We start from the raw sequence: 14,454 nt of genomic DNA, 5'->3' as shown, positions 1-14,454 counted from the left end.
TTCATTCAAGATTATCTTAAAGGAGATCAAGGAAGTAAGTCCTGGCATTGGTATCACAAAATCTATCTCAGAACCCGGACTTTGGTGTCAGCTGAACCAAAATTTACATCCTGATTTTAACACTTGCTAGCAAGGTGATTTAGGGTAATCTACATTTAAAAAACAACAACAACAAAAACTGTTTATTTGGCTATGTCAGGTCTTAGTTGCAGAACACAGGATCTTTTGTTGCAGTGTGCAGCTTTCTCTTTATTTGTGGCTCGTGAGCTTAGTTCCCCAACCAGGGATTGAAACCAAGTCCCCTGCACTGGAAGGCGGATTCTTTACCACTGCACCACCAGGGAAGTCCCCGAGTAACCTACTTAATTTTGCAAAGCCCTGGGTTCCTCATCTGTAAATACACTCTGTCAGGATTACAGGGGAATTTAATGAGACAATGCACATAAAGCACCTAGTATCTAGCATGTATCATGCTTTCAATGAATGTTAGTTTTGACTGCAGCAACTAGCACAGGAAACCTCTGGCTGTGTTAAGTAAACGTAGCTCTGGGTGCTGCATGCCAATAGTAAGGGCCATAGGCTCCCTGCCTGGCACCATCCCACCAAGGCTTTTATGCCCAACACCAAAGCAGAAAAAACTGTTCTTAGTTCTAAGAAGTTGGGGATTGTGGTTGAAACACGATACTGCAATCTGAATTCCCAGAAAGCATTCCTGGCACTAGCAATCCAGGAGTGGGGATGTCCAAATGCCAAGAAAACTCAGGCATAATAGTGCCAAGACATGTGCTAAGTCTTTGAGAAGAAAGCAAAAATGCCTAATTTCCCTTTGCCCTGTTTTATGGCTTCTCCATCAACTGATTCAGTCTGGCAGGTCCCTTGTCATGGGAGCCAGACCCACAGGCCACCCAGGATCATGAGCGATGGCCCATGTTGGCCTCTCAGAGACTGAATCATGGACGCACCGATGGAGCAGCTTAATTTCTCGAGCTGCTTCAAAGGGCTGAAATAGAAGGCAGGCATGTCCTGCTGTTTGTGGGATGTTACCATCTTGTAGCAGAGACCAGGGGCCCGCAGGCTGATGCCACTCTGTGCCAAGACTCAAAATACACTGGCAACATATGTGCCAGAGGGAGCCGCTTATCCCCTCTTAGCTGTTTAAGAAATCTCCCAGCACTGCTTTCAAATTGTGGTGTTGGAGAAGACTCTTGAGAGTCCTTTGGACTGCAAGGAGATCAAACTAGTCAATCTGAAAGGAAATCAACCCTGAATATTGGAAGGACTGATATATATTAGAACAACTGATGCTGAAACTGAAGCTCCAATACTTTGGCCACCTGATACAAAGAACTGACTCACTGGAAGAGACCCTGATGCTGGGGAAGACCGAGGGCAGGAGGAGAAGGGGGTGGGAGAGAATGAGATGATTTGATGGCATCATCGACTCAGTGGATATGAATTTTAGCAAACTCCAGGAGACAGTGAAGGACAGGGAAGCCTGGTGTGCTGCAGTCCATGGGGTTGCAGTCAGACATGACTTAGCAACTGAACAACAACAACAGAAACTGAAACTGAATGTCAAAGGAATCATCAACAAAAACTGAGAAACTAGTCCAGTGTTTTAGAAAGAGCTGGGCAGGAGGGCTGAATCCCAGGTCACAATCAATTTTGATGAATTAATTCAATCTTTCATTTTCCAAAGGGCAGTAATATCAGGAACCTACATATATGCTGGGGCCAATGAGAAGCTTAATTAAGAGGTTACTGGGGTTATAGAGGTTATTGAGGACATAACAGAAGCTAAAAGCATGCTTTACTATTCTGGCAAATCTGGTTTGCACACAGTATAAACAATAGTCCCACTTAGGGGAAGACATAGAGAAAGAGAGAGAATGAAGCTGCTGATTTTAAATCTACTTTCAGAGTTCTGTGATGGCCTAGAGGGGTGGATGGGAGTAAGGGGAGTACAAGAGGGAGAGGACATATGTATACATATAGCCGATTCACTTCATTGTACAGCAGACATTAACACAACAGTGTAAAGCAAATATACGCCAATAAAAAATTTAAAAAAAAATCCACTGTTAGAACAAACAGAGAAGGAAGGAGGGATAAGTCTGGTATTAACATATATAACTCCTATATATAAAATAGATCATCAACAAGGGTCTACTGTATAGCCCAGAGAACTCCACTAAATATTCTGTAATAATCTGTATGGGAAAAGAATCTGAAAAAGAATAGATACAGGTATAAGTATAACTAAATCACTCTGCTGTACACCTGAAACACAATATTGTAAATCAACTATACTCCAGCGTAAAAAAAAAATCTAAAAAAGAATAAAGATTATCTCAGGTCCCAGAAACTGTCTGTTTCTGATGCTCAGACCTTCTGCGTTTGTCTGGCAGTGGAGTTCCTTCCATTCAAGCCCCAGGTGCCCTGCTCATCTGTCATCTCCTTGAGACCTGAGATCCAGCACGGGGCCTGTGCTGGCCCATGAAGGGCACTGGCAGTTTCTTCTACACAATTAAATGGCTCCCAAGGCTGAAAGAAAGCAGTACACACTATTCTTTTGTGACTCCAAGATCACAAGCCCTTGGGGAGATATGTCCTCTGCCTGAATGTGACTGGGTTTTTCCAAGTTCTCAGTGAGATATATGTCATCCCTGATTTACCTGTTCCCATGATCAATCTTGGCTGTGACCTTCTTCTTGAGCTCTGCCAGTTCATCTTTGGGGAGGGTGCCAGACAGGATCTGGGACCGCCACTCTATCAGGCTGTATGTCATCTGCTGCAGCTGGCGGAAGAGCGTGACCTTGTTGTTCTAAGGTGGGAAAATGAGGCAGAGGAAAGGACCAAAAAATAAATGGTGTGATGGGAGATGAGAACATCTTTTGCCTTGATCCTTTATAAAGTGTTATTTAACCAATTATTCTGCCATATAATGAACTGTGCACTTTGAGGGGACCTCTTTTGGCTCAGTGGTAAACAAATCACCTGCCAATGCAGGAGATGTGGGTTCGATCCCTGGGTCAGGAAGATCCCTTGGAGAAGGGAATGGCGACCATAATCCAGTATTCTTGCCTACAAAATTTCATGGACAGAGGAGCCTGGTGGGCTACAGTCCATGAAGTCACAAAGAATTAGGCATGACTGAGCAACTGAACATGCATACACAGAGCAAGCTGTGCACTTGGAGGCGACCTCTTTACATCACTAGGGATGGCTTTGCCCTGACCCATTCCCACTTTCTCCTCTGCTGCAACTTCAGAAACAGATAACCACTTGTAGGATGGACAGGATGGAGGGTTGGTCCTAACTCATAAGTGTACCAATCATCCAAGTGCCTTAAACTTCTGCCCATGTTCCTCCTGTGGTTGAAACCAGCCACTTGGGACTTCCCTGGTGGTGTTAAGAATCTGCCTTTCAATGCAGAGGACATGGATTTGATCCCTGGTTGGGGAACTAAGATCCCACACACTGAGAGAGGGGCAACTAAGCCCAGGTACTGCAGCAAAGATCCAGCACAGCCCAAAATAGAAAGAACAATAAAAACAGCCAGCGATTTCCACCGTCCTCCAGACACACTAGATCACTTTGTAAGTCTCTTCCCATCTTGGCTCCTACCCACATTCCCAGCCACACCATACACTGATCACTACCTCAAAAATCTATGCTCCTTCCACATAAAGCCACGTGTATTCTCCCATGTGCTCCAGATCCTCACAGTAACATGACTCCTCTACCTGGAACCACTTTTCTCCTCCTCCCCCCCGCAACCCTCCACGTCTCACTCTCACAACACACCCTTCTCTAACTGCTAATTCTGACACCTACAGGATCTTAGAAGTTTCTTCCTCAAAACCATAACTCTGGCTTGGTTGTCTCTTCCACAAATGCTGGAATTTGCTCCTCTCTCAGCACTCTACCTGTACCACATTGGCTAGCGTTCCTCTCCCCTTCGATGGTAAGAACCTACAGGACAAGGTTAGTTTTGCATCTCTAGGAGCTGGTACGGAGTAGCCATTCAATAAAATATACCTCACCAATGAATTCTGGATGGGAAAAGAACTGTAATTTCAGAGATATGGGATCACTGAAAAGAGACTGTGACCAGTTATTATAAAGTCCCCAGAAAATTGTTACACCATCCCAAAAAACATTAGACCTGGAATAAATGAAACCATTATTCTGGGCTTCAGTAAGAACTTCCTTAACTAAACTAAAATGAACTTAACAACCAACTAATTATTTGTGCCTCAATCATTTTAAGAGTCTAGTGCTTGATATTCAAACCATTATACCTTGGTTCTATCCAAAGGATGCATTCATTATATTTAAAAAAGAAAAAAAAAAAACAGTCAATGAGCATTTACCACGTGCTAGAAATAAAGTTCCTGTACATTCTAAAGGAGAAGGCAGCAATAAACTTTAGATATATGTAAATATATAAAAATATTTAAATATGAGCATTTAAATAATATACATCAATATCATATGTAATATGTACATTAATTACATGCATATAATATATATTACATATGTAACCACACAATAGATAATTTCAGAAATGATAAAAAGTACAAGGAGACTCCTCTGGTAGTCCAGTGGCTAAAACCCTGGACTTGCTATGCAGAGGGCCTGGGTCCCATCCCTGGTCAGAGAAATAGATCCTACATGCTACAACTAAAGAGTTCACAAGCCGCAACAAGACCCAGCGCAGCCAAATAAATAAATAAAAATAAATATTAAGAAAAAAAGGAAAAAGGAGGTAGAGCAATATGATAGGGCATGCCTGGTGGAAGGAGGCCTCCATAGAATAATCAGGAAAAACTGTTTTGTGCATCCTTTTTGATACACCAATATATGCCACCACCCTCTGTATACTGTGAGACCACTTTTTTTTTTTATTCATAGGTGGAAAGTCATGATACAATTGGATAACATATACTTCCAGAATTATCAGGAATATTACGATCTCCCGTAAAAACAATGCCAAAAAAAAAAAAGCCGCACAAAGAAGTGGCTGATGGCTGTCAGGCACGTTCTTTAGTGATGCTCTTCTATATCCATCCCAGGGAAGATGCCTGGGCCAGGTATCAACAACAATCAAGGCTGAAAATATCCAAGATACTCCTGAACAAAGAGGAAATGTAGGGGCTTCCCTGGAAGTTCAATGGATAAGACTCTGCCTTCCAATGCACAGGGTGTGGGCTCAATCTCTCGTAGGGGAACGAAGATTCCGAATCCTGCATCCCACAGGGTGTGGCCAAAAAGTAAAAAAAAAAAAAAAAGAGTACATGTGGAGTAAAGGGTCTTTAACCTAAGAGCGGACAGTGAGGACAGCAATGGGATTAGAGGTAAGAGCCCTTCAAGAAGTTCAAGGTTCTAGGCAAACAGAGAGGAAAGAGATGAACACATTTATCTGTGATTGCAATACTCTCTGATAATCCCCTGGAGAAGGAAATGGCATCCACTCCAGTATTCTTGCATGAGGAATCCCGTGGTCAGAGGAGCCTGGTGGGCTGCAGTCCACGGGGCCGCAAAAGAGTCAGACATGACTTAGCATCTGAACAACTACTGCTAATGCCAATGATCTGAAAGCACAAAACACAAAAGCTGATTAAAATCATGAAACCACCTGCATTTTAGGCTTTTAGCATTTTCTGAATTGTCTCTTCCTCATCAGTCTTTAGAAAAACATAAATGAAACTTTTTTTAAAATCTCATTTTTGAAAAGAAGAGGTAAACTAACCCTGCTTTTTTATTCATTCATTTCCATATAAAATATTTCCATGTCCTTGTCTTTCAAACTGAGAAATCAAGCCCATAAAATTTTGCCTTTCAAAGCCTCTAGGCAGAAAAGGATCTTTTATTTCTTGCAAATTATTTGTCTGCTCTTAGTTTTTCCCCCCAATATTTTCTCATTTTAATTAAGATATTAGGTCTTATAATACAGTAAAGAAAGAGCTCCAAGTCTCCGGGGACTACCTATGAGAGACAGCTCTTTGTGTGGGGTACTTTTTCACAAGTTCTTGGTCTCAATTATATTAGACACTATCCAAGGCAATTTAATTATTGCCTGTCCATATCAGCCTGGTTTGCCAAGAGTTCCCCCAAGAAGTATGAAGACGGCCATTCTTCTTGCGATCACTGTGCCAAGTTAGTTCTGAATAGACAAGCTGGAACACATCAAAGGATGCAGTCTCCGACTGTAAGAAAATGGATTTTATTACCACATTCCTAAAATTGTTCTAAGAGGATGTTCTGTGCAGGAGCTGGTTCCTGACACTTTATGGATTCCTGGGAAAAAAGTGAGGACAGGAGAGGGGAAAATCAAGCTCTGCCTATAAAACCAGGAGTCAAGGACTCAGGCCTCCATCTTCACCCCCCGTTCATGTGTCTCTCCTACTATCTCTAGCCCTACTAATTTCAGTCTTTGTACTAGCAGGCATTCCCTGGTGGCTCAGGGGACTAAGAATCCACCTGCAATGCAAGAGACACGGCAGACATGGGTTCAATCCCTGGATCAGGAAGATCCTCTGGAGAAGGCAATGGCAACCCACTCCAGTATTCTTGCCTGGAGAATTCCATGGAAAGAGGAGCCTGGGGGGCTTCATACAGTCCATGGGGTCACAAAGAGTCAGACACAACTGAGTGACTGAGTGTGCACACACACATTGTCACATAATTCAGGAGTGCAAGGAATGTATTTAATAATGTCTTTGATCCTCCCTGCAAAAGTCAGCACAAGTCTGAACACAGGAGTGAACGAAAAGCAAACTGTGACAGCTCGGATTTAAAATGACACTCTAGTTTCAGTTCAAGGAACTTTTCAAAATTAATTTTTATTGTAGTTGCTTTACAATGCTATGTTACATTCTGTTGCATAGCAAAGCGAATCAGTTATACATATACATACATACCCTCTTGGTAGGATTTCCTTCCCATTTAGGTCATCACAGAGCACTGAGTAAAGAGCTCTGAGCAACACAGTAGGTTCTCCTGAGTTGTCGAGCTACACAAAATAGAGAAATTCAAATATTCCTCCAACCAGACAGTATAGATATTTCTGCATTTGCTGAAAACTTCTCCCTCCTGGCAATCTTTGAGGTTTCACTTTTTACATTTCTATTCTGGATATCTTTTTATGATTTTTATGGTTACCTGGGGGGTACAGGGAGAAGAGAAGGGACAGACTGGGAGATTGGGACTGACATATAAACACTACTATGTATATAACAGGTAACTAGTAAGGACCTACTGTACAGCACAGAGAATGCTACTCAATGCTGTTATGACCAAATGGGGAAAGAATCTAAAAGTGTGGGTATATGTATATATATAACTGGTTCACTTTGCTGCACATCTGAACTAACACAACATTGTAAATCAATTACACAGCTATCCTTATTGTTATTTAGTCACTAAATTGTGTCCGACTCTTTAACCCCATGGACTGCAGCCTGCCAGGCTCCTCTGTCCGTGGAATTCCCCAGGCAAGCATACTGAAGCAGGTTGCCTTTTCCTTCTCCATGGGATCTTCGTGACCCAGGGATCAAACCTGCATCTCCTGCAAGGGCAAGCGGCTTCTTTACCACTGAGCCACCTCCAATACAAATCATATATTAAAAAAAAAAGAATTTCTGGAGATTAAAATCAAAGTGACAGGAGGAAAAGAAAAACAGCTTTGTCTTCAATAGTAGCGGGAATACAGAAACCATCCACTGAGTAAATTAGACATTCCAGGGTCATGGAGACAATGGTATCACTCACTGGGTATCAGAAAACCCAAATTCTATTCTCCATCTTCTTTCCCAAAGAATGCAGACCACAGTCAAAAGCCTCTTCTCTGGCCTTCTACTTCATCTCTCCCTCTGCAAAAGAATCAGTGTTTCCTCTGCTCACCCTCTCCTCTTCCATGTAAATGTTCTTTGCTGGAAGTATAGGAACTTACTTAATTTCTATCTTTAATTTGATCACCAACTTGCTAAGTGACTTTGAGCAAATTATTCCCTCTGGGATATGACCATCTGTAAAATAAGGGGACCAGCACTGAGATCTGTTCCCCAGGATAAGCGTCTTGGAGTCTATGGCTGAGATATTAAATTCAATTACTCCTCTAAGCAACTTCCTGATTAACTGTATCTGACCATCTCACTCTGATGTATTCACACACTGGGGTGGCTCTATATCCAATTGCCCCATATAATAGCTCTTCAAAATGAATGTCATGTCTTTTTTGAGTATCTGGACCCCGTGGGATCCAGGATGGTATCCAGGTCTCTCTGTGTACTGTGCTGCACTGACCCTCAGTTCTGGGAAGACGGGAACCACACCTTCCCACTCAGTCTAGTGCTTTCTCTCTGTGTCAGACAAAGAGACAGCCTGGCTAGCGAAAGCTCAGTTTTTCAATAAAGGATTCCAGGAAAAGACAGTTTTTGTCTCTGGAAGCAGTGCAAGAAATTCTAAAAGCCAGGTACCAAAGTCAGAGGAAAACAAAACTGGAAAAATACCCAAAGCACGCCCCCTACCCTGTTCTGACCGTCATCCCACCTCCTCTTGCCTCTCATGAGAGCCACACACTGAAACAGGGCTTGTGACCCACAGAGAAAGAACTCTGACACCAGGACAAAGATTTCTATAGCAATTTTCTGTCCGTTGGGACTAAGTGATCAGATGTCAGTTTCAACCATGAAGCCAGCTTAAGTACTGAGAGAGTCAATTCCTAGGCAGACTGATAAGAAGTCCAGGGTTCCAAGGAGGAGAAAGGGTTTGGGGTTGGTTCTCAAGGAGGAGACAGGGGTCTGGAATTTTCAAGGAGGAGGAAAGGACAAAGGCTTTTTTCCCCCTCTATATTCCTTAGTCACATAAAATGCTTTTTTCTTTAAACCCAGAATTGATGATTACACAATAAACAACTCAGTTTAAACTCTGTAGAGTCAGCAAAAACAAGACCGGGAACTGACTGTGGATCAGATCACGAACTCCTTATTGCCAAATTCAGACTTAAATTGAAGAAAGTGGGGAAAACTTCTAGACCTTTCAGGTAGGACCTAAATCAAATCCCTTATGATTATACAGCAGAAGTGAGAAATAGATTTAAGGGACTAGATCTGATAGAGTACCTGATGAACTATGGAATGAGGTTCGTGACACTGTACAGGAGACAGGGATCAGGACCATCCCCATGGAAAACAAATGCAAAAAAGCAAAATGGCTGTCTGAGGAGACCTTACAAATAGCTGTGAAAAGAGGAGAAGCAAAAAGCAAAGGAGAAAAGTAAAGATATAAGCATCTGAATGCAGAGTTCCAAAGAATAGCAAGGAGAGATAAGAAAGCCTTCCTCAGCGATCAATGCAAAGAAATAGAGGAAAAAAATAGAATGGGAAAGACTAGAGATCTCTTCAAGAAAATTAGAGATACCAAGGGACATTTCATGCAAAGATGGGCTCGATAAAGGACAGACCTAACAGGTATGGACCTAACAGAAACAGAAGATATTAAGAAGAGGTGGCAAGAATACACAGAAGAACTGTACAAAAAAGAGCTTCATAACCCAGATAATCACGATGGTGTGATCACTCACCTAAAGCCAGACATTCTGGAATGTGAAGTCAAGTGGGCCTTAGGAAGCATCACTATGAACAAAGCTAGTGGAGGTGATGGAATTCTAGTTGAGCTATTTTCAAATCCTGAAAGATGATGCTGTCAAAGTGCTGCACTCAATATGCCAGCAAATCTGGAAAACTCAGCAGTGGCCACAGGACTGGAAAAGGTCAGTTTTCATTCTAATCCCAAAGAAAGGCAATGCCAAAGAATGCTCAAACTACCGCACAATTGCACTCATCTCAGACGCTAGTAAAGTAACGCTCAAAATTCTCCAAGCCAGGCTTCAGCAAGACCTGAACCGTGAACTTCCAGATATTCAAGCTGGTTGTAGAAAAAGCAGAGGAACCAGAGATCAAATTGCCAACATCCGCTGGATCATGGAAAAAGCAAGAGAGTTCCAGAAAACATCTATTTCTGCTTTATTGACTATGCCAAAGCCTTTGACTGTGTGGATCACAATAAACTGTGGAAAATCCTGAAAGAGATGGGAATACCAGACCACCTGATCTGCCTCTTGAGAAATCTGTATGCCGGTCAGGAAGCAACAGTTAGAACTGGATATGGAACAACAGGAAATCGGAAATAGGAAAAAGAGTTCCAAATAGGAAAAAGAGTCCGTCAAGGCTGTATATTGTTACCCTACTTATTTACCTTATATGCAGAGTACATCATGAGAAACGCTGGACTGGAAGAAACACAAGCTGGAATCAAGATTGCCAGGAGAAATATCAATAACCTCAGATATGCAGATGATACCACCCTTATGACAAAAAGTGAAGAGGAACTCAAAAGCCTCTTGATGAAAGTGAAAGTGGAGAGTGAAAAAGTTGGCTTAAAGCTCAAAATTCAGAAAACAAAGATCATGGCATCCGGTCCCATCACTTCATGGCAAATAGATGGGGAAACAGTGGAAACAGTGTCAGACTTTATTTTTTGCGGCTCCAAAATCACTGCAGATGGTGACTGCAGCCATGAAATTAAAAGACGCTTACTCCTTGGAAGAAAAGTTATGACCAACCTAGATAGCATATTCAAAAGCAGAGACATTACTTTGCCAACAAAGGTCCGTCTAGTCAAGGCTATGGTTTTTCCAGTGGTCATGTATGGATGTGAGAGTTGGACTGTGAAGAAGGCTGAACGCCGAAGAATTGATGCTTTTGAACTGTGGTGTTGGAGAAGACTGTTGAGAGTCCCTTGGACTGCAAGGAGATCCAACCAGTCCATTCTGAAGGAGATCAGCCCTGGGATTTCTTTGGAAGGAATGATGCTAAAGCTAAAACTCCAGTACTTTGGCCACCTCATGCGAAGAGTTGACTCATTGGCAAAGACTCTGATGCTGGGAGGGATTGGGGGCAGGAGAAGGGGATGACAGAGGATGAGATGGCTGGATGGCATCACTGACTCGATGGACATGAGTGTGAGTGAACTCTGGGAGTTGGTGATGGACAAGGAGGCCTGGTGTGCTGCGATTCATGCGGTCGCAAAGAGTCGGACAGGACTGAGCGACTGAATTGAACTGAACTTTCTAACTCTACTGTGTGCTTGTGTGAACGAATGACATGCCCTGCGTGAGGTGAGCATTAAGCCCTGCTCTTCTGTTTCCCAATGCCTCATAATGACTGAAGGCAGCCCAAAACGGGGAGCCTTATCGGGGTTTTAACCAACCTATCAATGCCAAGAGACACCCAACATCCCTTCGAGGGGAGCAGTCAGAAATGTGCGAAGCATGTGGACTGAACTTTCCTTTCTCGGCCAGCTTTTTCTGGTCTCTTTGTCCACTTCATAATCGCGTGGGGAATTAGAACTACTAACTTAATCTGCTGGATCACAGACTTTCAAGGGACTTGTGACCCATGCTGTTATTGTGTACTTTTCCTTAGAAACCCCATATATGGAAGCGCTTAGCCTTGTTAGACTACGCAAGCCTTGCTACGAAGTTCCTAGGAGCCCCTATGTGAGAGGTGGAACTCTAGCTCCAGGGATGAGTCTAGCTTGGCTGCCTGCCTCAGGGGCCAGCGACCTGAAAGTGAGTCTTTGTCATGGTTGTGCCTCCTATCTATATGGATAGAAGCACTGCTGGTGACCGTGAGGTTTTTGAGGACACAGACTGGGGATTGCAGGATTTGTTCAGATTGGAAATACAGTGGACTTCTTCCTTTGGTAGTGCTAGCTCTTAGTGGACCAGAGGAGGCTCTCTGGTGGCTTTTGTCTCAACTCCTTAGATATTCTTTTGTGAAAACTATGGAAATGAACTGGAAGGATTGGTCCTAGTAGCTCAAAGACAAAAATCACTTTTTCCTCACTAGCCAACCCTCCACCACCTCTTTTGCTATACTGATGTGGCAATGACTCACCACTTCTACTGAGGCCAGGACTGCACTCAGGAATGGGCACCGGCACACATCAGATGGATCCCTCCCCAGTAGGCGTAGCTTGGGAAACATTCCAGGAAAGCTATTCTGCTCCACCCCAGGTGGCATCAGAGAAAAGGGCAAATCAAAGGTTTTGATGGTATGAAACTAAGTTGGTCTGGGATGCCATCAGGTCTACCCTGTTGCATGGTGGTAAAACAGGGAGGGACGAGTAAGATGTCTGTGTTGGTAAGGGACAGATTAAGTCCAACCAGAGATGGAAAGCTTCGGTGGACAGTCTGTCTACACCCCCATCTAGAGCAGGAAAGGACTCTTCTGTTACAAAGAAGCCACAGCTGTGGATGCTTCTTTTTTCTCTCTTATAGATGGGAGCTAACAGTTCCAAAACCACTCCTTTAAAATGTATTAAAAAAAAAAACGTTGGAACAAGTTGGACCCCTAGAATTTAAAAAGACATGCCTGATCTTCTTCTTTGATACTGAATGGCCATGGTATCCTTTGGAAGATGGGGAGCACTGGCCTGTTAAAGGGTCTCTCAATTACGATACCATTTTACAACTAGACCAGTTCCATAGAAAAGAAATGAGAAGAAAAAAAGAAAAGTGACATGTGTTGTTCTTTACCTCTCTGAGAGACATGCCAGACTTATAAGGGTGCAGATTTGGATGTGAAACCTTCAGCTGCCTCCTGTTCTCTTACTTTGCCCCTGTATCTGGGGCTCCCAACTGAATAGGCTGAGAATCAGGGCACCCTTCCAGTAGGGGCTGCCTCAGTCTCAGTAGAAATTCAAACAGTACCAATTGCGGTCGAGACTATTTAGAGAATTCAGAGAAGTATATAACTAAAGAGCCTCTTGATGAAAGTGAAAGAGGAGAGTGAAAAAGTTGGCTTAAAACCCAACATTCAGAAAACAAGATCATGGCATCCGGTCCCATCACTTCATGGTAAATAGATGGAAGAACAGTGGAAACAGTGGCAGACTATTTTTTTGGGCTCCAAAATCACTGTAGATGGTGACTGCAGCCATGAAATTAAAAGACGCTTATTCCTTGGGAGAAAAGTTATGACCAACATAGACAGCATATTATAGAGCAGAGATATTACTTTGCCAAGAAAGGTCCATCTAGTCAAGGCTATGGTTTTTCCAGTGGTCATGTATCGATATGAGAGTTGTACTATAAAGAAGGCTCAGCACCAAAGAATTGATGCTTTTGAACTGTGGTGTTGGAGAAGACTCTTGAGAGTCCCTTGGACTGCAAGGAGATCCAACCAGTCCATCCTAAAGGAGATCAGTCCTGAATATTCATTGGAAGGACTGATGTTGAAGCTGAGACTCCAATACTTTGGCCACCTGATGCAAAGAGCTGACTCATTTGAAAAGACCCTGATGCTTGGAAATACTGAAGGCAGGAGAAGGGGACAACAGAGGATGAGATGGTTGGATGGTATCAATGACTCAATGGACATGAGTTTGAATAAACTCCGGGAGTTCGTGATGGACAGGGAGGCCTGGCGCACTGCAGTCCATGGTGTCCCAAAGAGTCAGACACTACTGAGCAATTGAACTGAACCGCACAGTATATAGAAGCCTTTATGGGACTAACTTTACTTTATGACATTACTTAGAGAGATGTAATGTATGTCTTGGGACAGATGCTGACTCCTGACTTGAGAGCTCGAGTTTTGGGGGAGGCTACTACTTTTGGAGATGAATGGCTTGAACATGAGACAAGGGGAAAGAGGGAACATGAAATAGCCCTCCTTCCTACTGGGAGCCAAACAGTTTCCATAACATAGCCACTTTGCCAGATGTACTCTTATAGGACTTAAGTAAGTACATGCTAATACTTTAAACTATGCTCAGTTGGCTGACATAGAACAGGGAGAGAAGGAAATTCCTGATAAACTCCTAGTATAGACTACAGGAGGCTCTCCACAAGTTTACTGATGTCAATCTTGAAAGTGCAGAGGAGGAATGATCTTAAAAGACAGACTTCTCACTCAGTCAGCTCCAGATATCTGCTGTAAGTTACAAAACCAGGCGTTGGACCAAATCAATCTTTAGGAAAACTGTTACAGCTGGCTCAGACGGTATATTATGGTAGAGAATACAAGGAAGAAAATAAGAGGCAAAAAAGAATCAGGCAAAAGACTGAAGCCCCAACAAAGGCTGTTTGACCTGCTCTGAAACGGCCTGAGAAAAATGCCCAGAGGGACCCATGTGAAAAGGGCCGGACTTGTTATTTCTGTGGAAAGAGGGTACCTCGAGGGAGATTGCCCTCAGGCCTCTAAGCCGCCCCTGGCTCCATGTCCTGTCTGCAAAGGACCATACCGGAGAAGAGACTGCCCCCGTAGGTGTAGGCCCCAGGGTTCAGACTCTCAAGAGAATCGGGACTGAAGGTGCCCAGGAGTCCCCACACAAGCTCCCATCCTAGTGACACTTGAGGAACCCCGGGTATTATAACTGTGA

At 43.2% G+C, this 14,454-nt stretch overlaps 1 protein-coding gene across 4 annotated transcripts in view; it reads right to left on the bottom strand.

The window, feature by feature from the left end:
- Positions 1 to 14,454, bottom strand: part of DOCK5 (dedicator of cytokinesis 5) — a 280,649-nt gene that overhangs the window by 137,071 nt on the left and 129,124 nt on the right. For all 4 annotated transcript variants that reach the window (XM_005210292.5, XM_010808067.4, XM_059889493.1 and 1 more), the window contains one exon: positions 2,676 to 2,824. In XM_005210292.5, coding sequence (XP_005210349.1) covers positions 2,676 to 2,824 — 149 coding nt within the window. The remainder of the gene's footprint in view (positions 1 to 2,675; positions 2,825 to 14,454) is intronic.

Source organism: Bos taurus, chromosome 8, assembly GCF_002263795.3.
Source record: "Bos taurus isolate L1 Dominette 01449 registration number 42190680 breed Hereford chromosome 8, ARS-UCD2.0, whole genome shotgun sequence".
In the NCBI taxonomy this organism is placed as follows: Eukaryota; Metazoa; Chordata; class Mammalia; order Artiodactyla; family Bovidae; genus Bos; species Bos taurus.
Note: the sequence above shows the minus strand (reverse complement) of the source record. Positions and strands in the feature narration are given on the sequence as shown.